The following is a 26,185-nucleotide window of genomic DNA, read 5'->3' as shown; positions in this document are numbered from 1 at the left end:
GAGATGGGTCAGACACACACACACACACACACACAAGATGGAAGCAGGGACAGTGTAAAGCTATGAGGACATCCATTTAATATATCCATTGAGTATATTATGAGGAAACTCATTCAGTATTTGTATACGTTATGTCCAGATAGATTTCAGCCTGTATAGGCTGCTATATGGGTATCAATAAAACTTGAGATTGAGCTTGAACTAGAATCAGAAACACAGATCAATTACTACATAATGATTCATCTCTAGAGTCTAAATGTATTAAATATTCTGGTGCCATGGCAACTCACTGGGTACTCCTGAGACAAGGCGGAGGGGGCGGAGTACCCGGAATGCTCGGAGGGCCTTGACGTCGAAGCCTCCCGGCTTACCCCCCTGGCCCCCGGCATCGCCCTCTTTGGTTATCACCTCCAGAACTACACTGAACAACCTGCGGAGAGAGGGAGAGAGGAAGAGAGAGGGAGGAAAGAGGGAAGGGGAGAGAGATATCACAAAGATCACAGACAGAGATACAGATGACTTCATTGTAAAATACAGCCCTGAGGCTTTCTGAGCTCTCTGGTGACAGAACTCTGATTTATCTTAGTGGTCTTTTCTGGGCCATACTGTTGTGTGTGTGTGTGTGTTTGAATTGAATAAAAACACATGTAAAATCAACATTGCGCCTACCGCTATGTAATGTGTGTTTTAGACAGACGCTGTATGAGTGTCTGTCTGACGCCTGGTTTGTGTGGCAAACAAACTCCTCAATATAAATATTTGTTTCTGTCAATATTGAGTATATAAAAATATCATAAAAATTCAATGAACTACCATTACAGAAAGGCACCAAAAATGAGAGGAAAGAATAAGCAGAATATGCCCTTCAACAAGCACTCAGACCAGAGGTGACATAGGACATGTTTATTTTTTTCTTTATAGATAACGTATCGTAATTTGAGCCAGTATCACACATCAGGAAAATAATTGAGTGCACCTTCAGTGGTCCATACTGGGCTGTAATGATGTACCTTGGCATCAGGAGGAACTGGAATACTCATGTGTGTGTATATGCATGTGTGTGTGTGTGAATTACTCTATGACTCTGTCTTGGAGCCATTGATTTGGTGGTACTCACCCTACTATGACAATGACAAAATCCAGCATGTTCCATCCGTTTCTTACGTAGGAGTTCTGGTGCATGACTAAACCATACGCTATGATCTTCAGGAAGGTCTCTATAGTAAAGATGATTAGGAAGGCATATTCTACTGTTTCCTATGGGGAGGGGGGGAAAGAGAGGGGGGAGGAGAGAGAGAGAGAGAGAGGGAGAGAGAGAGAGGGCCATTAAACATCAAGGATGTGAATAATAAATACAACAACAAACACTCTTCAAGAAGAAGAAGTCTGATTGGTTCATTGTGAGCAGGCAGTAATGGTTGAGCCAACAGGGTTAAACTGTGCCGGGGAGATCGTCATTCACCAACACCTGGCCCAGAGCAGAGATTTGATCAATGATGAGGATTCAGTTACAGTGGTGGAGGATGGAATATGCCAGAAACAACAGACAGAGATGTGGGGGAAAGAAAGAATGAAAGAGAGAACAGGTTGCTAATCCAGTTAGACAGATAAAAGTTTGGTGAAAACAACATTCATGTCACTCATTGGATGATTGAAGATCAAAACCTTTATTTTTCCCATCATGCCTGGTGGTGCAGAGCCACACAGACAGACGATTAGAAGGTGACAGGGCGTGAGGTCTGGATTAGTGCGGCGGGAAGGAATAGCCTGAACAAAGCAGCCTGATTTGTGTAATCCTGAGGAGAGCCTCTGAATTACTCAATTCCTCTACATGGCCTTCATGTTGTTCACACCTGAGAGAAGTTGTTTTGGGTCGACACATTGGCATTCTCTTTTTAAAGACCAACCTGCCGTGGTCTGGGAAAGCATTAGATCTCACTTATAAACAAGCCCGTGGTCAGAATACACCTCTGTATACAAAGAATTGTGGGCACAATGCAAAGCAACACTTTTCCCCACCAACAACCCACACCTCAGTGAATGAATCGAAGGAGCACAAAGTCAACATATCGAAAACTGTCATCTCCCGTTTGTTGCGTAATGCAAATGTTACCAGGGTAACAGCATGAGTTTGACTTTTAATACCGATCAGAGAGCATATCCCTGTATCTGGCAGAGATTCCCACATCATTCAAGGCCTCTGCTTTGTGATTCAGCAGCAGGCTTTAAAGAGCCATTAAGCCAGCCAGTCAGCCTCAGCCTCTGTTTCTGGCCTCCGCGTTGATTCAGTACAGTCCAGGGATTAGCTAATGTAGAGTAATACAGTTAGAACAGCTTGACCTGTTAGGATGCTAACGGTACAACAACGTAGGGACTGTCTAATGAATGGATAGGAAAAGCTGCTTTATAACAAAACAAGCAAGCTTTTGATTCGTGAATGTTTCTTTTCTGGTCACGGTTGACAAGTCAATGGTGTCCCCCTCCCAGACTGCAAAGAGCCTTGGCGTGACCCTGGACAACACCCTGTCGTTCTCTGCAAACGTCAACGCAGTGACTCGCTCCTGCAGGTTCATGCTCTACAACATCTGTATAGTAAGACCCTTACTCACACAGGAAGCAGTGCCGGTCCTAATCCAGACTCTTGTCAACTCCCATCTAGACCATTGCAACTCTCTGTTGGCTGTGCTCCCCGCTTGTGCCATCAAACCCCTCCAATTACCCAGAACGACGTAGCCCGCCTGGTGTTCAAGTTCTCCCATGTCACCCTGCACACTCCACTGGTTTCCAGTTAAATCTCTCATCCACTACAAGACCATGGTGCTTGACTATGGAGCTGCAAGGGGAACTGCCCCTCCCTACCTTCAGGCTGTGCTCAAACCTTACACCCCCAGCACTCCGTTCTGCCACCTCTGCTCTCGTGGCCCTCCCACCCCTGCATGAGGGCAGTTCCCACTCATCCCAGTCCAAGCTCTTCTCTGTCCTAGCACCCCCAATGGTGGAATCAGCTTCCCCCTGAAGCTAGGACAACAGAGTCCCTGCCCATCTTCCCGGAAACGTCTTAAACCCTACCTCTTCCAAGAGTACCTAAAATGTAGTAGCGCTTATAAATAAACGTCCTGCCGCCACACACCCAGTACATAAGTATACAACAGACACAGTCTCCAGTAGTCTGATGGTGGCCCAGCATCTCCACGTGACGACGCTAGCTGCCTCACACTGATAAGAGCCGTGAACGCACACGTTTGAACTGCTTGAATGTGTGTCCCCTTCCTCACTCATCTCCCCTTTGTTTGCTTTGGTCCAAAATGGCCCCTTTTTCTGTTCTGTCTCCAGCTGACAAAGTAGACCTGCCCACTTCCTCTTTACAGTAATAATCACGTCTGAATGGAAGCACTTAGCCAAGCTCTGACGCTGTGGCAGCCACGGAGGCCACGTCCGCCCCGCTGCTGCCTTTGTGACCTTAAGTCACTGTGGGTGTGAGTGTGTGTTTGCGCGAGTGCGCAGAAGCTAGGCCTGCAGCCAAGTGACAATAGAGACAGAATCTGTGTATTCTGTGGAGGGAGGAGAGGAGCAGCATCTCTCCATTAGACAGCCATTGTGAACAGCCAGCCGACAGATAGAACATCAGCTAATAGAACGTCAGGGAGGGAGTGGAACCACTAAGAATATGGAACATCCGCTATTAGTGACTAATGGAACAGCTGAAGATGGGAACACAAACACAACAGCCAAAACTGGACCTGTAGCTGATAGAGCTGCATCAAACAGAACAGTTCCGGTGTGAGATCTGTTCCGGTGTGAGATCAGTTCCGGTGTGAGATCAGTTCCAGTGTGAGATCTGTTCCAGGGTGAGAACAGTTCCAGTGTGAGATCTGTTCTGGTGTGAGAACAGTTCTGGTGTGAGATCTGTTCCAGTGTGAGAACAGTTCCGGTGTGAGATCTGTTCCGGTGTGAGAACAGTTCCGGTGTGAGAACAGTTCCGGTGTGAGAACAGTTCCAGTGTGAGATCTGTTCCGGTGTGAGATCAGTTCTGGTGTGAGATCTGTTCCTGTGTGAGAACAGTTCCGGTGTGAGAACAGTTCCAGTGTGAGAACAGTTCCAGTGTGAGATCTGTTCCGGTGTGAGAACAGTTCCAGTGTGAGATTTGTTCCGGTGTGAGAACAGTTCCGGTGTGAGAACAGTTCCAGTGTGAGATCTGTTCCGGTGTGAGAACAGTTCCGGTGTGAGATCTGTTCCGGTGTGAGAACAGTACCGGTGTGAGAACAGTTCCAGTGTGAGTGTCACGCCCTGATCTGTTTCACCTGTCCTTGTGCTTGTCTCCACCCCCCTCCAGGTGTCGCCCATCTTCCCCACTTATCTCCTGGTTATTTATACCTGTGTTTTCTGTCTGTCAGTGCCAGTTTGTCTTGTTTGTTCAAGTCAACCAGTGTTTTGTCTCAGCTCCTGCTTTTCCCCAGTCTCTCTTTTTCTTGTCCTCCTGGTTATGACCCTTGCCTGTCCTGACCCTGAGCCTACCTGACGTCCTGTATCTTGGCCCCACTACTCTGGACAGCTCCCTGCCTGCCTTGACCTGTCATTTACCTGCCCCTGTTGTTGCAATAAACATTGTTACTTCAACAAAGTCTGCACTTGGGTCTTACCTGAAACCTGATAGTGAGAACAGATCCAGTGTGAGAACAGATCCAGTGTGAGAACAGATCCAGTGTGAGAACAGATCCAGTGTGAGAACAGATCCAGTGTGCGAACAGAGCCAGTGTGAGAACAGATCCAGTGTGAGAACAGATCCAGTGTGAGAACAGAGCCAGTGTGAGAACAGATCCAGTGTGAGAACAGAGCCAGTGTGAGAACAGATCCAGTGTGAGAACAGATCCAGTGTGCGAGAGCCAGAGCCAAGTGATGATGAGGGGGTAACAAGAGGTTCAACTCTTCATCCATTGGTAGTGGAGGAGCTGTTTCCCCTATACAATGTAAAGCACATTGAACACTTGAGAAAGTGCTAGCCATGTGTGTGTATATACTGTCAAATCCAATCCATCATCAATGGGTAGAGTGGAACAGTATCCTAAAATATGTCAGAAACAGGACCCTAGCAGCCACTGTGACTGACCAAATCACGGGATGAGAGAGGCATGAACCAAACCACTGCCAAAGGAATACTTCAACGACTATTGACTTAAGGACTGGTAGACCATAAGCATTAAATCCCCACGTTTGGGTCCAACCCCAAACTGAAGTTGTTGATCCAGTCCACTAATCAAAGTCTCTGTAATGCTTTTGAATAGTCTGAGACTGGCCCTCATCAGTCTTAATACTCAGTAGGCTACGTCCTACTCAGCAAAGAATACATTACACTCACTGTGGGTCGGTATTATGGGTTCTCATAGGGAACAATCTACACTGAGTGTGCAAAGCATTAAAAACACCTGCTCTTCCCATGACAGACTGACTAGGTGAATCCAGGTGAAAGCTATGAACCCTTATTGAGGTCACCTTTTAAATCCACTTCAATCAGTATAGATGAAGGGGAGGAGACTGGTTAAAGAAGGATTTCTAAGCCCTGAGACAATGGAGACATGGATTGTGTATGTGTGCCATTCAGAAGCTGAATGGGCAAGACCAAATATTTAAGTGCCTTTGAACAGGGTATCGTAGTAGGTGCCAGAAACAGTGGTTTTGTAACTAGAACCGCAACACTTCTGGGTTTTTCCACACTCAACAGTTTCCTGTGTGTATCAAGACTGTTCCGCCACCCAAAGGACATCCAGCCAACTTGACACAACTGTGGGAAGCATTGGAGTCAACATGGGCCAGCAAGACCTTGTATAGTCCATGCCCCGACGAATTGAGGCTGTTCTGAGGGCAAAGAAAATGTGTTTTGTACGCTCAGTGTATATGCATTTAAGTTATGTTTCATTTTGTCTCAATGTAAACATTTTATTTAGTACCTACAGTAGATGTGAGTGAACATGTAAACATGCAGCACACAAATAATGTTTTTAATTTTTTTTTTGTTAGGTTAAATAGTGCCTGTAGTCTTTATCTGACAGGTGGAGTCCTGAGTGTTGTACCCATAGGACACGAAGAAGGAACACAGAGCCGACTCTCTCAGTGAACTCTCTCTGAACCCAAACTGCTGTGCTGCATCCAAATAAACCAATCTAAATTAAACCGAGGACTCAAATAAAACATCCAGTCCTTGTCATACAACATCTGAATGACTGATGCTGGAAACAATTTATTTTCTAAAAGAATCCTGCACAACAAACTAATGAAAAGGGACTGTTAATATACTTTCAATGGAGGAGAACAGAGCCATTGGATAAGTGTGTGTGTGTGTCTCATCTATACAATTCCACCAGTGTTCTTTATCTCTGTAGTCCTGTTGGCTATCAGTGCAGGGTGTTCTTTTGATATGGAAGGAGAGGGAGCTCTCCTAGCATACAGTCCATAGCCCAGTGACCAGAACAGCAGAATGCCGCTTTCCATCAATAAATGGCTTCCAAAAGTGTCATTACTCAAGGACAAGTGAGAGACTGGGGGAGAGTGAGAAAGTATACATGTAAGTGTGAGAAAGGGACATAGAAAGAGTGAAGACAGACCGATAGTGAGAGAGAGGAAAAAACAGTGAATGCGAGACAGAGGAGAGAGAGAGAGGCTGGAGGAAGAAGAGCAGCAGTGTGAGACAGAGGAGAGAGAGAGAGGCTGGAGGAAGAAGAGCAGCAGTGTGAGACAGAGGAGAGAGAGAGGCTGGAGGAAGAAGAGCAGCAGTGTGAGACAGAGGAGAGAGAGAGAGGCTGGAGGAAGAAGAGCAGCAGTGCGAGACAGAGGAGAGAGAGAGAGGCTGGAGGAAGAAGAGCAGCAGTGCGAGACAGAGGAGAGAGAGAGAGAGAGGCTGGAGGAAGAAGAGCAGCAGTGCGAGACAGAGGAGAGAGAGAGAGGCTGGAGGAAGAAGAGCAGCAGTGTGAGACAGAGGAGAGAGAGAGAGGCTGGAGGAAGAAGAGCAGCAGTGTGAGACAGAGGAGAGAGAGAGAGGCTGGAGGAAGAAGAGCAGCAGTGTGAGACAGAGGAGAGAGAGAGAGGCTGGAGGAAGAAGAGCAGCAGTGTGAGACAGAGGAGAGAGAGAGAGGCTGGAGGAAGACGAGCAGCAGTGTGAGACAGAGGAGAGAGAGAGAGGCTGGAGGAAGAAGAGCAGCAGTGTGAGACAGTGTGCTCCTCTTTTCACTGTAACCCTCTCTGTCACCCACCCACCCGCAGGCCTGAGCTGCTCAGATCACTCATCATGGTCCAGCCATGTACTCAGAATAATCTACCATCCCATCAAATATATCAATCACTCAACATGGCAAAATGGTGTTGACAGATTTAAACACCCAGACTGATACTTGTCTGCAGATGGAAAGAGGTGGAACCCACTACTGGATAATCCTGGAAAGGTATTGGGGTTGGGGTCAGTTGAGTTTTCAATTCAATCAATACATTAAGTGAATTGTTTGAAATTAAAGCTGAATTGACCCCGATCCGGACAGGTAGTCAAAGTATCTGAGGTATCCTCTTTTGAACATTCGGGTGTATGGGCTGGAGGCAGGCAGGGAGAGAGAGGGAGAGAGGGAGAGGGGGAGAGAGAGTGAGAGAGAGAGAGATAACACTGACATTGTATATGAATGTGGGACACCAACTACATGGGTGGGCCAATCAAATTGATTCAGCTTAACTGAACATAGGGAGATACTGTGTTTAGTATAATCAGCTGTGTGTGCTGCGCAGCCTACAGGGTACCTATCACTGGGGGGGGGGGGGGGGGGGGGGTCTGACTCTCTGTTTCTCTCTCTGTCTCTCTCTGTCTCTCTCTCCCTTTCTCTGTGTTTCTGTGTGTTTGGGATCGATAATTTCGCAGGGTTGGGTGGACAGCGTCACACATTACCTGCTAGATGGATCAGCTGGGAGCAGTGGTAGAGTGGTTGGCATACCAGAGAGGGTTTGTGCCATGCCATCTGAGCGTCTGACTATGATCAGAGTGGACAGACCCAATGCCACTTGGATGAGCACAAACCACAACAACCTCCACCTTGGATCACATGGTACCTCCCGAATTGTCGGTGTCACATGATGACAACGTGACGTTAGTAGCAGAGACAGTAACTATTACAATAACTACTACAGTAACTATGGCCAATAGATGATGAATAATGAGATAAAGATAACGTGTGTGTGTGGCGGCTCTAGCTTGTATGGCTCCCTGGACGATAATAACAAAGACAAATAGAAACAAACTGTAGTATATAAATACAAAAAAAAAGAGAATCGAACTATTACACTATTACCCTATTGCTAAACCACACAAATAAAACTAAAATTGCACAAATCCTATATCACACAAATACACAAATAGAATAACTCACTTATAAATAAATAAATAAATAAAGAGAGCCTGATTATTACACTATTGCACTTCAAACGAGAAACACACAAACTAAATTGCACAACTGCCATCTGAACCCTGACCTTTCTTGCCTTTCTTGATTCAAAGTCATCAATTACATCGTCATAAGAAATCTGCCCAGCAATTGCATGGTTAATACTGATGTCAGCAAGGCCACGAAGGCTTTCGTGTGACATGGTGGACCTCAGGTAGGATTTGATGAGCTTCAGCTCTGAAAAGCTCCTCTCTGCTTCAGCTACGGTCACTGGAAGAGTAAGACACGTTCTGAGAGCAGTCCACAAATGTAGATACATTTCTAAGAGCTCCTTTTCGTGTATAAATATCAGCAGCTCAAGCAGGGTCATGTTCTTCGATGGCAAGTCAGGCAAGTTCTTCAGTTCCTGTGCAAGCTCTCTGCCATCCAAGTCTGAGTGTTCTTTATAGTGCAGTGTCATACTAAGGGCCTCACATTGTTCTGTCAGCTCCTCATTTGAGAGACTTTGGAAGGTTGACAGCACTCCAAACTTCTCTCCCACATTTTCCAATGTGGAAAATCTTTCCTGAAGGGCTTAGGTTGCAGCATCAACAACGACATTGAAAAATGGCTGACGTTTGTGCAGTCATAAAGCCTTTCGCCCTGTAGTTGCTGAGACCTCTCTCTGTCTTTCTGAGAAGACTGACTGCAACATACTGGGAGACTGCATCAGCTTGCTCACCTGTTGTATCTGGCTCCAGATGTCATACCACATGACTGTACAGGTGCTGAAGCAGTATGATCCCATCTCCTCTGACAAGGACTGGGCCTCAATCGTTTTCACATGGTTCACTTTGGTTTGATCCCTCACCTCAATCAGTGCCTCTCTCACCGCTGCTGCCTGATACCTCAGTGGCTCGACACTCTTAACTTCACTCTCCCACCTCGTCTCAGTCCACATCACCAAAGTGATGTCCACGTGTTTTTTCAGGATGGCCTGCCGCTGTGTGGAGGCTGAGAACAGGGTGGACAAGGTGCCAAAGTAACCGGTGGCATCGACATGACTTTTAGCAGCATCAGCCACAACCAGGTTCAATGTTTGAGCCCCACATGGCACAAATAGAGATCTTGGATTAATTTCCAGGAGTCTGGCTTGGACACCTTTGTTTGGACACGGTTAAGGCGCTCTTTCATGACTGGATCAAATTGTGCCGTCAGTTCAACCTCTTTGAGGAAATTTCCATTTGATGGAGAGTACAGTGTTTCTGTGTGTCCCCTTAGTGACAGATTTATAATTGCCAGAGACTGCACAATAGCAGTCAGACGTGTCAACACTTCTCTCCATCTTATTCTCTCAGCCTCCATGAGTGCTCATTGCCAGTTCTTTCCATGTTTTCATGCAGTTTGGTGTTCTGGACTACTGTCGTGTGAAGTCAGCAAAGAACTTGTATGTTTCCAGTCTGTCAGTCCTGAGTTTGCTAAATTAATTTTCTTCTTAGAAAAGTGTTGCTTCTTTCAGAATACACCAACCAACTTCTAGGGATCTGCTTCACCAGTCACCAAGGTCTTCCTGAAATACTGGTGGTGGCAACTTCTTCCATCACTCTCATTCCTTGGGAAAACAAATTGAGGAGGTACCTCACTTGGTCCTCTGCAAACTAGTTCTGTCAGTCAGAACTGAAGGCCAGTCAGCAGCAGGATTTGGTGGGGCTCCTGCTACAGTCATTTCTAATGGAGAGCACATGGGCATTAGTTACACACACACACACACACACACACACACACACACACACACACACACACACACACACACACACACACACACACACACACACACACACACACACACACACACACACACACACACACACACACACACACACACACACACACACAGACAAAATCCTGCTGGGGAGAAGCAAATGGTTTGAGATTTCTGAAGAGGCCCGTGTGACTGAGGAGGTAGATGACTTGCCAAACTATAGCTTTGGCAAGTCGGTTAGTACATCTACTTTGTGCATGACACAAGTCATTTTTCCAACAATTGTTTACAGACAGATTATTTCACTTATAATTCACTGTATCACAATTCCAATGGGTCAGAAGTTTACATACACTAAGTTGACTGTGCCTTTAAACAGCTTGGAAAATTCCTGAAAATTATGTCATGGCTTTAGAAGCTTCTGATAGGCTAACTGACATGATTTTAGTCAATTGGAGGTGTACCTGTGGATGAATTTCAAGGCCTACCTTCAAACTCAGTGCCTCTTCGCCTGACATCATGGGAAAATCAAAAGAAATCAGCCAAGACCTCAGAACAAACTTGTTCATCCTTGAGAGCAATTGCCAAATGCCTGAAGGTACCACGTTCATCTGTACGAACAATAGTACACAAGTATAAACACCATGGGACCACGCAGCCGTCATACCTCTCAGGAAGGAGACGCGTTCTGTCTCCTAGAGATGAACATACTTTGGTGCGAAAAGTGCAAATCAATCCCAGAACAACAGCAAAGGACCTTGTGAAGATGCTGGAGGAAACAGGTACAAAAGTATCTATATCCACAGTAAAAACGAGTCCTATATCGACATAACCTGAAAGGCCGTTCAGCAAGGAAGAAGCCACTGCTCCAAAACCGCGAGAAAAAAAGCTAGACCATGGTTTGCAACTGCACATGGGGACAAAGATCATCGTTTTTGGAGGAATGTCCTCTGGTCTGATGAAACAAAAATTGAACTGTTTGGCCATAATGACCATCGTTATGTTTGGAGGAAAAAGGGGGAGGCATGCAAGCCGAAGAACACCATCCGAAACGTGAAGCACGGGGGTGGCAGCATCATGTTGTGAGGGTGCTTTGCTGCAGGAGGGGCTGGTGCACTACAGAAAATAGATGGAATCATGATCAAGGAAAATTATGCGTATGTATTGAAGCAACATCTCAAGTCATGCTTTGTTGCAAATGGGTCTTCCAAATGGACAATGACCCCAAGCATACTTCGAAAGTTGTGGCAAAATAGCTTAAGGACAGCAAAGTCAAGGTATTGGAGTGGCCATCACAAAGCCCAGACCTCAATCCTATAGAACATTTGTCGGCAGAACTGAAAAAGCATGTGCGAGCAAGGAGGCCTACAAACCTGACTCACTTACACCAGCTCGGTCAGGAGGAATGGGCCCAAATTCACCCAACTTATTGTGGGAAGCTTGTGGAAGGCTACCCAAAACGTTTGACCCAAGTTAAACAATTTAAAGGCAATGCTACCAAATACTAACTGAGTGTATGTAAACTTCTGACCCACTGGGAATGTGATGAAAGAAATAACATCTGAAATAAATCATTCTCACTACTATTATTCTGACATTTCACATTCTTAAAATAAAGTGGTGATCCTAACTGACCTAAAACAGGGAATTTTTACTCGGATTAAATGTCAGGAATTGTGAAAACTGAGTTTAAATGTATTTGGTAAAGGTGTATGTAAACTTCTGATTTCAACTGTACATGTCATTATGCACAATTTATCACATTTTCAGAACAGGAACCAAATAAACCACACAACCTCCTTGGCTAATTCTCGACATAAGACACCCGAAAAGACTCAATATATCACAAAAGATACAAAATATCAGCATAATATAGACATCTTTTAAGTTAGCCTACAGCATTGGAAATTCACCTTACTGAGCTCAGGACCTAGTCAATACAATCACAGAAAACCTTAGTTAGGTTGTAATCGTTTTGCTGCAGGCTACACACATTATCATGATGACACTTGGTGAAATTATATCAAATGTTATGTAAGCTAGTTGGACAGAAAACGGAATATTGTCACCCTATGTGTAATAGCATAGCAAGCAACATAGCAACATAGGCTAGTATAGCAATTATGTTGGTTAGCCTATTTCATTACATGCATAATATTATACTCGTAAAGAGATGACATAGCTTTATCTTTGCACATTTCTCCTCTACTTCTGTCCTATTTTTCCTAAACTGGGCACCTGAAGTCTTAGACCTTTTCTTATCCATTTGGCACTGGAGCATCATTACATTACCCATCCCCCCCCCAACACTATCAACCAAGAGTCAAGACTAAACCAATTCACCTTGGTGGTGCGCAGACTGGATTTATATTATTCTTAACGATTTCACACAAACCAGAATGAAAAGCAACAGCGTCTGTGAAACTATATATTCACAGTATTATGAAGGAATTGTGGTTTATTTGGTAGCATTTTGTCATGGTCACTGATTTTAGCACTGTACAAAGTTAGAGGTGTGCTATTTGATAGATTCCCCCGCTCCACCTACCTCGGGCTTCCACTGGGGAGACCGGAGGTCTATCTACCCCCGCCCCATCTCATACTTCTGAGTGGGAGACCTTCCCAGGCTGCCTAGCTCACAAACTAGAATCAGGGCGCCCACTCCGACAGGGTTAATTGACCCACAGTCCCACATGGTGACATCATATCATTGACGTGAAGTGCAAATGAGTGCTAGAAAACCGATCGCGCAAATGTCACCATTCCGAATATTTTTGTGCGGGCGCCCCATGCCGCCCCCAGCAAGATGTCGCCCATACCTAAATCCTCCACGGTGTTTGTGTGTGTGTGTGTATGTGTGTGTGTGTGCATGCATGCTACTGTAAGTAACCCTGAGGCCCTGATGTAATCCAGTAGCAGGCTGTGGGGGTAATCAGGCCTTATTAGCTCTGCACTGATTGAACCGATGAGATGAATAAAAGCCAGAATGGTGGACAGTGTGTTGCAGACTACAGCAGAACACAGTAGGAAGAGAGAGCGACTGCTGAACAGAGGAGCCCCACATCTCCACCATTAGCACCACTCCAATAGCCATTTACCTCCTACTTGCTATAAAAACAGCAATCCAAAACCTCAATACAGGCAGATATGACAGTGAACCACAGTTACAACACTCCCTCATGGAATGTTCTATGGAAGCGCAGACAATAAGCAAAGGACCTCTTCTGAAAAGAAGTTTCAGGTTTTCTGTCACCTCACCTCCCACGCAGACCTATTGTTATTTGTCAACAACGACAACAGGCGCTAGATACAAATCTGACTCTTCTCTCCACCTATTCTCTACCAGATACAAAACTGTACTGCCCTATGGAGGGAGGGAGAGAGGGGGAGAGTGCTGTGGGACTGAATGGGGTCTAATCTACAAATGATATCCTAAAAGAGGCAGGGTTGTTCGGTTTTGTGTGTCCCACCGTTGGGAGTAGAGTAGGGTGCAGTAAAGCTGGCCTGGCCTGGAGGTGAGCGACCCTGAGGTCAGTACTGCTGATGTATGGGCACATCTCCAAATGCAGCAACAGCATGGAAATCAGACATCCTCATGGTCCATCCTTAAGGCAGACGGACATCGTTAAAACAAAGACCGTGTGTCTATTTACGCTGACTCTTCCAACACTACACATGTCAGCACCCACAGCTAGTGAATTCACCGCAACCCTAAACAAAGAGTTGCAGTCAGTTTTAGAATAAACTGGTCCTCAAATATAAGGATCTAAAATCAAAAGCATTGTATTTGGTACAAATCACCCCCTAGGTACTGGACCTCAGCTGAATCTGGTAATGAATAATGTTGCTGTTGAGCAAGTACTACTCCTACACGAAAAAACACATGTCCAATAGCTGTTTTCACAAGCTGAGCTTACATTTCACATGTGAAACCATTATTACTACATTTAACGTTTGCATGTTAACACCACCTTTTCACATGTGAGGAGAACGTTTTCACTTCATGTGAATTGCCGTTTCACATGAGAAATGTGTAGTTTCACATGATAAAAAAACGTTCACATGTGAAAATCATAATTGCCGTTTCACATGTGGATCACTTTCACATGTGGAATTGCAAGTTCACATGTGAAAGAAAATCTCATTTGCAGGTTCACATGTAAGAAAACTCCACATTTACTCCAATGTTTGTAAACAAAGTAAATGTATAGCCTAAAAACATGGTTAAAACTCTAATTTAGATATCAAGGATGGTCAGTCCTCGCATCCATAGCCCCATCCCTCAGCTTTAACAGAAACTTTGGCAGCGAGAAAACTTTGTTCATGTCACGTTCTGACCTTAGTTCTTTTTGTTATGTCTTTGTTTTAGTATGGTCAGGGCGTGAGTTGGGTGGGTTGTCTATGTTCCTTTTTACATGTGGTGTTTTTGTGTTTGGCCTGGTATGGTTCTCAATCAGAGGCAGGTGTCGTTAGTTGTCTCTGATTGAGAATCATACTTAGGTAGCCTTTTGGTGTGGGTGATTATTTTCTGTTGAGTGTTTGTATTCTGCACCAGACAGAACTGTTTCGGTTTCGTTCGTTCACTTTGTTGTTTTTTTGTTCAGTGTTCAATTTCGTTATTAAAAATATGAACACTTACCACGCCGCGCATTGGTCCTTACCTTCTTCCACCGACGACCGTTACAGTTCATGCTTCAATTAAAGATTACTGCTTTAAACACCTTTCATAGAGTACCTGGATGGGAGACCAGATGTAGCTGGAAGTGGTGAAAATCATCATGTGAAAAAAAATGACTGTGTTTTCATGCTGGAAAAACACGTGAAAAATGAACATGTGAAACTTCACACCTGTGTCCAAAAACCAAGTGTCTGGCTCGTGATTTATTTTTTAAATTGTAAGTTTAATCTTCTTGGTGTTTTACTAGATTGTAACCTGTCATGGTCAAAGCATATTGATTATATTTATTATTGCAACGATGGGGAGAGGTTTGATCTTTGATAAAGAGATGCTCTGCTTTTAACATCACACGCAACCAAACTAGTCCTGCAAGCTCTGGTTTGTCGCATCTTGACAATTGTCCAGCTTTATGGTCAGGTCTTGCAAAAAACGACCTAGAAAAGCTGCAGCTGGCCCAAAACAGAGTAGCACGTATGGCCAATGTCAATATCATACATATCAGTCTCGCCTCGTCCGGAGTGGAGGAGAGATTGACAGCATCACTGCTGGTCTTTGAAAGAAGTATTGATGTGCTGAAAGTACTGAATTGTCTGTTCAGCCGGTTAACAAACAGCTCAAATACTCATACATACCCCACAAGACATGCAATCGGGGGTCCCTTCACAGTCTCCAAGTCCAGAACAGAGGATGGGAGACACACAGTACTGTTCAGAGCAATGACTATATGGAATTCTCTTCTACCTCAGGTAACTCAGGCAAGCAATAAAATCAGTTAAGAAAATAATGGATAAAACAAAACCTGTGAAGACAGACACACACACACACACACACACACACACACACACACACACGATTCATTTATTGATTTTCTCTTTCTTCTATTATAATTTTTTAAATAGTCATAGTGGTCTTTGTTTACATTTGTGTTGCTGTTCCTGTCCATTAGTGTTCTGTATTTTGTCATGTTCGATGTTTTGTGTGGAAGAATAGCTGCTGAAAAAAAAATAAAGATATACAGTACCAGTCAAAGGTTTGGACGCACCTGCTCATTCAAGGGTTTTTCTTTCTTTTTTACTATTTTCAACATTGTAAAATAATAGTGAAGACGTCAAAGCTATGAAATAACACATATGGAATCATGTAGTAACCAAAAAAGTGTTAAACAAATCTAAATATATTTTATATATCTGGGTGATTGGGGTTGTATTAATTAACAAGGCTATTTGATCCTGTCATCCAAATGGATCAAGACTGATGCAATAATTTGTTCACTTTGATTAATTTAATTTATTAAAGTGCATACTGAAAGGAGACACCAGATACTGTATATACTAAACATTTAATAAACTAACAATAAAATATGAAACTTAGTTATTGTGAACACTGTGATCCTTCATAGTGAATAACATGCTTGGTTATACCATCTTATACAACGGGTGGGTCTAATCCTGAATACTGATTGGTTAAAACCGCATTCCAGCTGGTCTCTATTCCACAAATTACCACAGGCTAAATCTATGATGTTAAAAGGCCTATTTTGTCATGCCTGCTCCTGCTCTCCTTCTTTGGCCCTCGAGGGCTGCCTTTCATTACGCACATCTGTCACCATCATTACACCATCAGCTGCGCAATATTGGACTCACCTGGACTCCATGACTTTGTTGATTACCCCCTCTATATATGTCTGCTCCTCAGTTTGTTCCCTGTGTCAGCATTGATGTTGTTATTTTCCCCCTGTCCAGATGATGTTCCTGTTCTGCTTCATGTCCGTTGTTTATTAAATGCTCTCCCTGTACCTGCTTCTCGTCTCCAGCGTCGATCCTTACATATTTACTCTGTTCCATTTGATTGCGCAATCCACTGTCTCATCAGCCCAGCCAGGCAATTTATAAACTTGATCTGATTTGTATAAACCTCACTGTATGTGTCTCAATATTCAAATTCGATCTCCTGCTGTCCCATAGTAATGAAGGTGTCGGGAGTTGGGATGAGACAGACAGGCAGGCAGCGTTTCTCAGCCAGTAAAAATCATGAATCAGCTGGCACCATTTTTATGGATATTATTCAAAATATATACAAAAAGGTCAAACGAAACCCAGCTTTCCAGCTTCAGTTTGAAGTGATTGTGTTACTGTAGCTGTGTTGTTGGCTAGCTCCTCTGAACAACAGTGTCCTGACAAGTGAGCACATTTTCTATGCAAGGTGAAATCGCGCCTCATTAGCTCATTGTTATGGACGTATCCAAATAAATGTCACTAGAAAACAGCTTAAACAAATGCAAATGCAGCTACTTTGCTGTTATTCTGGCTGCACTTTTTGACGTGACTGTAAGTTAGCTGTAGTTGGCTAGCTAGCAAGCAAGGGATCAGAACGTTGCCAGCCAGTATGGCGATGGAACATTTACAACGAACAACTGGGTCCATAGATACAGAACTAAAGACTGAACGACTGGGTCGCCATAGAAACAGAACTAAAGACTGAACGACTGGGTCCATAGATACAGAACAAAAAGACTGAACGACTAGGTCATGTCTCTAGCAACTCTAGATTTGTGTCGGGACTATATCTTGTGGAAGGATGAAATAGTATGAATAAATTAATTAAAATTACATTTTTATTGAAACTATGTCAATCATTATTTGAATATCTTGGTAACCCATTATACAACGGGTTACCAAGATCTCGGGCAAACCAACAACCGTGCCAATATATCCTCCAAACACCGGCTTCTCGGGCATTATCACTTAAATGATTACTAATAATTGATTATATCATATAATGAAAGAGATGGTGGTGATGTCACACGTCTAATAATACATGGATCGGTTATGTCATATCTAATTGGCTCAGCATAATGAGGAAGATATGCTGATTGGTCAGTCAGGGAGGTTGGAGAACAGGAAGAGACAGGAGTGGGTCAGAGTTATGGTGATGTGAAGTACTTTCGCTGAGGGTTAACCAATGCGTGTGTGTGTGCGAGAGAGAGACAGAGAGAGAGACAGAGAGAGAGAGAGAGAGACAGAGAGAGATCCATAAGAATGGAATTGCTGGTCCTTTATCAATATAAAAACACTTGTGTTTGATAGTGCACAAGCTTTACTCCACAAACTCTTCCCAACCATCATCATCATATCCTATTACAATTAAGCCCATATGATTCCCTCTTGTTTCTATTTTAAGTGCTAGATGTATGGATAAAATGAACTTAAAACATATTTGATGTTGGCCTAGCACCAGCAGCCTTTGAATAGCCACAGTGTCTCTCTAACATGTTCCCTAACATGTACACACATCCAGTATGCATTGAGAAACAGATTAACATACATTGGTATACAAACATGCATTCACACACACACACACACACACACACACACACACACACACACACACAAACACAGCCAGATTATGTCGCGGAGTGGACAGAGTGGAGTGAGTGGGCGGGCAGCAAATAGAGCAGCTGTAGCTCATCTCTATTCCTGGTTGAAGAGAGTCTCCGAGGCAAACACTTCCTCCCAGACACCCTCAAGTCTCCATGGACACAGTTGTCACGGCAGCGGAGCACTTATGTAAAATGTGGTGAGGGAAGGAGCCACAGATGAATACACACACAGTACACGCTCGCTTACAATAACACACTCACATCACACACAAGACACATAACCACTGAGATGTATAAGAGGAATAAGCACAGAGGACACAAGGCTAGACTAAACACTTGCCTGACTTTCAACTCCAGTATGTACCCCTATGATATTGAGCATTTCATTAAAGGGGCAGCAGATATCAAACACTCTACACAATGCCATTGATTTTGCTCCTTTAACCACAGTACCAAAACGCTATATTAACTTCACACTGGCGTAAATACTCAAGTTACGGGGAAGACAGGTTACAAAACACATGTGAGAGAGGTGCCAGCCAGGTCCCCAAGAATGCCCTCTGACTTGCTGTTGCAGTTTATGTCCCATCTAAAACTAACCCTCTGTTGGTTGGGCGTCTGTGTAACAACAGGGTGTGCCAACAGGACAGGCTGGGCAACCGGGTCATGGTATCTACCTCCTAGTGGGCGGGCCAGGATGGGGTGGTAAAGCCCCACTCTATTTAAGGTCACATTCTGTTGTTCTACTCACATACTTAAGTGAACCTAATGTCACAACATTACATCAGTTTGGCTGGTCACTGGGTGCGGCAGGCGATGGGATCAGTAACACAGAGGATTGAGGAGCTGGTTTTGGACTGATGGAGAGGAGCATGTGACTGTGACTGTGACTGCTCTCTGTATGTGGCCTTATGTGGACCTCTGAAGGCCTTCCTCCTCATTAAAAATGAAAAAAGGGATGTAAATCTCATTGTGACTTCTCTGGTTTAATAAAGTAGATTTCTATTAACAAAGCCAGGGTTGGGGAGTAAGTGATAAGATGTAATCAGTTACATGTAATCTGATTACAAAAAAAACTGTCACTGTAATCAAAAATATTGTAATCAGATTACAGATACTTTAGAAAAACTAGATGATTACTTTTTGGATTACTTTTAAATTCAGAAAGGAAGTTTGTGGAAAAATACATTATGACCGCTTTCTGTTTTCTCATTCCAAATGAACGAGTCTGACCACAAGTCAGAGACCACTACGAAGACACACCAAATGCATTTGATGGATTCTTCTAACGCCCCTTAAAGGGATTCTCTGGTACTTTCATATACTTTTTAGCCAGTAGTTCTGAAAGTAGCCACAAAAAAAGCCAAAAAGTGGTCATAAAAAATTGTGTACTACATCACATACAGTGCGTTCGGAAAGTATTCAGATGCCTTATTCTAAATTGTCACACCCTGATCTGTTTCACCTGTTCCTGTGATTGTCTCCACCCCCTCCAGGTGTCACTTATTTTCCTCAGTGTATTTATCCCTGTGTTTCCGGTCTCTCTGTGCCAGTTCGTCTTGTATGTTAGTCAAGTCAACCAGCTTGTTTTTCCTCATCAATCTACACACAATACCCCAAAAATGACAAAGCAAAAACTGGTTTTAAGACATTTTTGCCCAAAAAATAATATATACTGAAATATCACATTTACATAAGTATTCAGAATCTTTACTCAGTACTTTGTCGAAGCGATTACAGCCTCGAGTCTTCTTGGGTATGATGCTACAAGCTTGGCACACCTGTATTTGGGGAGTTTTTCCCATTCTTCTCTGCAGATCCTCTTAAGCTCTGTCAGCTTGGATGGGGATCGTCGCGGCAGAGTGATTTTCAGGTCTCTCCAGAGATGTTCAATCGGGTTCAAGTCCGGGCTCTGGCTGGGCCTCTCAAGGACATTCAGAGACTTGTCCCAAAGCCACTTTTGCGTAATCTTGGCTGTGTGCTTAGGGTCGTTGTCCTGTTGGAAGGTAAACCTTCACCCCAGTCTGAGATCCTGAGTGCTCTGGAGCAGGTTTTCATCAAGGATCTACTCTGTTCTGTTCATCTTTCCCTCGATCCTGACTAGACTCCCAGTCCAAGCCACTGAAAACATCCCCACAGCATGCTGCAGCCACCACCATGCTTCACCGTAGGGATTGTGCCAGGTTTCCTCCAGACGGGATGCTTGGCATTCGGGCCAAAGAGTTCAATCTTGGTCTCATCAGACCAGAGAATCTGGTTTCTTATGATAGGAGAGTCCTTTAGGTGCCTTTTGGCAAACTCCAAGCGGGCTGTCATGTGCCTTTTACTGAGGAGTGGCTTCCGTCTGGCCACTCTACCATAAAAGCCTGATTGGTTGAGTGCTGGAGAGATGGTTGTCCTTCTGGAAGGTTCTCCGATCTCCAGAGAGGAACTCTGGAGCTCTGTCAAATCAAATCAAATGTAAGTTCTCACATGCGCCGAATACAACAGGTGTACCGTGAAATGCGTACTTACAAGCCCTTAACCAACAACGCAGTTCAAGAAATAGAATTAAGAAAATATTTACTAAATAAACAAAAGTAAACAAATCAAATCGAATCAAAAAGTAACACAAGAAAATTACATAACATTAACAAGGCTATATACAAGGGGTACCGATACCGAGTCAATGTGCGGGGGTATAGGTTAGTCGAGGTGACTATGCATAGAAAATAAACCGTGAGTAGTCGCAGTGTAAAAACAAAGGGGGGGGGTCAAACAATGTAAATAGTACGGGTGGCCATTTGATTAATTGTTCAGCAGTTTTATGACTTGAGGGTAGAAGCTGTTAAGGAGCCTTTTGGTCCTTGTCTTTGCGCTCTGGTACCGCTTGCAGTGCAGGTGGCAGAGAGAACAGTCTATGACTTGGGTGACTGGAGTCTTTGACCATTTTTTGGGCCTTCCTCTGACACCGCCTAGTTTATAGGTCTTGGTTGTCAGGAAGCTTGGCCCCAGTGATGTTCTGGGCCGTACGCACTACCCTCTGTAGCGCCTTCCTGTCAGATGCTGAGCAGGATGCTCTCGATGGTGCAGCTGTAGAACCTTATGAGGATCTGGGGACCCATGCCAAATATTTTCAGTCTCCTGTGGGGGTAAGGTGTTGTAGTGCCCTCTTCACAACTGTCTTGGTGTGATAGTGTCACACCCTGTTCTGTTTCACCTGTCTTTGTGCTTGTCTCCACCCCCTCCAGGTGTCACCAATCTTCCCCATTATATTTATACCTGTGTTCTCTGTTTGCCATTTTCCCCCTTGCTCCTGTCTGTTTCTAGTTTCTGTTTTCTAGTTCACCCGGTAATGACCATTCTGCCTGCCCTAACCCTGAGCCTGCCTGCCGTTCTGTACCTTGTCGCACCCCACTGGATTACTGATCTCTGCCTGCTCTTGACTTGTGGTTTTGCCTGCCCCCTGTTCTAGTAATAAACGTTTGTTACTTTGACACTGTCTGCATCTGGGTCTTCCCTGAAACTTGATAGATAGTTTGTTGATAATGTGGATACCAGGGAAATTGAAACTCTCGACCCACTCCACATCGGCCCCGTCGATGAGAATGGGGGCTTGTCCGGCACTACTTTTCCTTATAGTCCACAATCAGCTCATTTGTTTTGCACATTGAGGGAAGGTTGTTGTCCTGGCACCCCACTGCCAGGTCTCTGACCTCCTCCCTATAGGCTGTCTCATCATTGTTGGTGATCAGGCCTACCACTGTTGTTTCATCAGCAAACTTAATGATGGTGTTAGAGTCGTGCTTGGCCACGCAGTCGTGGGTGAACAGCGAGTACAGGAGTGGACTAGGCACACACCCCTGAGGGGCCCCAATGTTGAGGATCAGCGTGGCAGATGTGTTGTTGCCTACCTGAGGGCGGCCCGTCAGGAAGTCCAGGATCCAGTTGCAGAGGGAGGTGTTAAGTCTCAGGGTCCTTAGCCTAGTGATGAGCTTTGTGGGCACTATGGTGTTGAACGCTGAGCTGTAGTCAATGAACAGCATTCTCACAACTTTTGTCCGGGTGGGAAAGGGCAGTATGGCAGTATGCGAATGAGATTGAGTCATCTGTGGATCTGTTAGCGCGGTATGCGAATTGGAGTCGGTCTAGGGTTTCTGGCATGATGGTGTTGATTTGAGCCATGACCAACCTTTCAAAACACTTCATGGTTACAGATGTGAGTGCTACAGGGTGGTAATCATTTAGGCAGGTTACCTTCGCTTTCTTAGGAACAGGGACAATGGTAGTCTGTTTGAAACATGTAGGTATTACAGACTCGGCCAGGGAGAGGTTGAAAATGTCAGTGAAGACACTTGCCAGTTGGTCCGCGCATGCTTTGAGCACACGTCCTGGTAATCTGTCTGGCCCCGCAGCTTTGTGAATGTTGACCTGTTTAAAGGTCTTGCTCACATCGGCTATGGAGAACGTGATCACAGTTTCCCTTTGTAGTCTGTAATAGTTTTCAAGCCCCGCCACATCCGAAGAGCGTCGGAGCTGGTGTAGGATTAGTAGGATTCAATCTTAGTCCTGTATTGACGCTTTGCCTGTTTGATGGTTCGTCTGAGGGCATAGCGGGATTTCTTATAAGCGTCCGGATTAGTGTCACGCTCCTTGAAACCGGCAGCTCTAGCATCTAGCTTGGTGCAGATGTTGCCTGTAATCCATGGCTTCTGGTTGGGATATGTACGCACGGTCATTTATTGATGAAGCCGGTGACTGAGGTGGTATACTCCTCAATGCCATTGGATGAATCCCGGAACATATTCCAGTCTGTGCTAGCAAAACAGTCCTGTAGCGTAGCTTCCACATCATTTGACCACTTCCGTATTGAGCGAGTCACTGGTACTTTCTGCTTTATTTTTTGCTTGTAAGCAGGAATCAGGAGGTGGTCTAGAGTTTTTTTTCTCCTATGGTTGCACATGTGACATGCTGGTAGAAATGAGGTAAAACGGATTTAAGTTTGCCTGCATTAAAGTCCCCGGCCACCAGGAGCGCTGGCTCTGGATGAGCATTTTCTTGTTTGCTTATGATCTTAGTGCCAGCATCGGTTTGTGGTGGTAAATAGACAGCAACAAATAATATAGATGAGAACTCTCCTGGTAGATAGTGTGGACAACAGCTTATCATGAGGTATTCTACCTCAGGCGAGCAATACCTGGAGACTTCTTTAATATTAGACATTGCTCATCAGCAATTATTGACAAATTGACACACACACCTGTCCCTCGTCTTACAAGACGTAGCTGCTCAATCCTGCCGCTACACGGAGAGGCCAGCCAGCTCTACATTATCTGTGACATCGCTTAGCCACGTCTCAGTGAAACATAAGATAGTATAGTTTTTAATGTCCAGTTGGTATTATAGTCTTGATCGTAGATTGTCCAGTTCTTTTTCCAATGATTGCACGTTGGCCAATAATATGGAGGGTAGTGATGGTTTACCTACTCGTCTGCGAATTCTTACAAGCCACCCAGCTTTCGTCCCCCTTTTTCTCCGTCTTTTCTTCACGCGGATGACGGGATTTGGGCCTTGTCTCAACAAAGCAGTATATCCTTTGGGTCGGACTCACTAATGAAAATATCTTCGTCCAGTTTGAGTTGAGTAATCGCTGGTCTGATGTGTCATAAGAGACGTTATGTACAAAATGAGTTACAAACAATGGAAAAAAACTAACAAAATAGCACAATTGTCACACCCTGACCATAGTTTACTTTGTATATTTCTATGTTTTGGTTGGTCAGGGTGTGAGCTGAGTGGGCATTCTATGTTTCATGTCTAGTTTGTCTATTTCTATGTCTGGCCTGATATGGTTCTCAATCAGAGGCAGGTGTTAGTCATTGTCTCTGATTGGGAACCATATTTAGGTAGCCTGGGTTTCACTGTGTGTTGGTGGGTGATTGTTCCTGTCTCTGTGTTTTCACCAGATAGGGCTGTTTCGGTTTTCGTTACGTTTCCACGTTTGTTGTTTTTTGTAGTTTTTTGTATTGATTCGTGTTTTACATTTGTTGATTAAACATGGATCGCAATCTACACGCCGCATTTTGGTCCGACTCTCCTTCACCAAAAGAGAATCGTTACAACAATTGGTTAGGAGCCCGTAAAACAGAATCCATCCACTCCAGCGCCATTATCACTTGGTCACCTCCCTGACCAAGGCCAAGGCCCGCTCAGTTTGGCCAGGTGGCCAGCTCTAGGAAGAGTCTTGGTGGTTCCAAACATCTTCAATTTAAGAATGAGGGAGGTCACTGTGTTCTTGGGGACCTTCAATGCTGCAGAAGTTTTTTGTTAACCTTCCCCAGATCTGTGCCTCGACAAAATCCTGTCATGGAGCTCTAGGGACAATTCCTTCGACGTCATCGCTTGTTTTTTTCTCTGACATGCACTGTCAACTGTGGGACATTACAGTGCCTTGCGAAAGTATTCGGCCCCCTTGAACTTTGCGACCTTTTGCCACATTTCAGGCTTCAAACGTAAAGATATAAAACTGTATTTTTTTGTGAAGAAACAACATCAAGTGGGACACAATCATGAAGTGGAACGACATTTATTGGATATTTCAAACTTTTTTAACAAATCAAAAACTGAAAGATTGGGCATGCAAAATTATTTTTTTACCACAGGTAACACCTATTTACCACAGGTGGACTCCAATCAAGTTGTAGAAACATCTCAAGGATGATCAATGGAAACAGGAGGTATCTGAGCTCAATTTTGAGTCTCATAGCAAAGGGTCTGAATGTTGAATGACATGTAAATTATTTTTTTATAAATACAACCTGTTTTCTCTTTGTCATTATGGGGTATTGCGTGTAGATTGATGAGGATAAAAAATAAAAAATAAAAAATAGAATTAGGCTGTAACGTAACAAACTGTGGAAAAAGGGAAGGGGTCTGAATACTTTCTGAATGCACTGAATGTGCAGATATATGCACCACCATTGCTCTTTCTCACGCTCTGCTGTGTGTGATTCTTGCTAGCTTTCACTCAAATGATGAGGGGCTGACTCTCATTGGCTGGAATTCAAATTGCTAGGGGGCTGGTCCACATGGGGAGGAAATAGAGGTAAATTTGCGCAGAATAGCTTCCAGAAAACAGTCGCTTTCAAACTTGGGATATCTTGGCAAATTGAAATAAGACAGTAATTCTGTGCATACATTATGCATGTATGAATTACACATTGACACATCCAGCCCAAAGTGGGAGGTTTAAAAAATGCTTACTAGTCGCCAAAGAACCGGAGTATGTAATCAGATTACATTACTGAGTTTGGGTAATCCAAAAGTTATGTTACTGATTACAATTTTGGACAGGTCGTCGTCATCATCATCATCATTACATTTAGAAAGTAACCTACCTAACCCTGAACACAGCTCCATTATACTGCCTTGCTCACCACCCCTGTGGGATTTGTAAAAACACCAAAGAAAAGCACCCTCCCAATCCCCATGTCAAACAACTTACAACCTAATCAATGCTCCCACATTCCCTCCATCGCTCTATCCATCCCCCTAACCTGTTATCATGGGTCCAGAACAATGACTTAGTGATTGAGTGAGGGAAAAGCTGAGAGAGGAAACGAGACTCTCGGACAACTGTGAGGGATTGACAACAGAGACAGATGAATGAGATAGGAGGGGGGATGGACCATTGATGGCACAATGGTGAAACAGGCATCAATCAGGCTGCAGGCACTTTCCAGCTGCACAGGCCTGGCTGCAGTAATCTGCCCTCACTGGACCATATACAACAGGATTAAAACAGACAAGCTTCCTCACAGCCAGGCGCACTGTTCATCATCCTGTTCATCATCATCATCAACATCCCCGTTCTACATCCAACATCTCTGTCGTCGTCGTCATCAGAGCATATACTGTATTTGGAGAGTTATGACAACTTTTAGAATGTTGAATATTGTTCTAATTCTCAACATTCAGTTACATATCATTGTTCC

General features: G+C 44.2%; 1 protein-coding gene across 6 annotated transcripts in view; it reads right to left on the bottom strand.

Moving 5' to 3' along the window:
* The window catches only part of LOC109907825 (voltage-dependent L-type calcium channel subunit alpha-1D), a 103,285-nt gene that overhangs the window by 59,536 nt on the left and 17,564 nt on the right, over positions 1-26,185 (bottom strand). For all 6 annotated transcript variants that reach the window (XM_031793994.1, XM_031793995.1, XM_031793998.1 and 3 more), the window contains exons 4-5: positions 1,118-1,257; positions 291-430 (exon numbers count right to left, since the gene is read on the bottom strand). In XM_031793994.1, the coding sequence (XP_031649854.1) occupies positions 291-430; positions 1,118-1,257 (280 nt within the window). The remainder of the gene's footprint in view (positions 1-290; positions 431-1,117; positions 1,258-26,185) is intronic.

The sequence above is a fragment of the Oncorhynchus kisutch genome, linkage group LG17 (genome assembly GCF_002021735.2).
Source record: "Oncorhynchus kisutch isolate 150728-3 linkage group LG17, Okis_V2, whole genome shotgun sequence".
Lineage (NCBI taxonomy): Eukaryota > Metazoa > Chordata > Actinopteri > Salmoniformes > Salmonidae > Oncorhynchus > Oncorhynchus kisutch.
The sequence above is the reverse complement of the archived record's forward strand: the minus strand, read 5'-3'. Positions and strand labels throughout refer to the sequence as shown.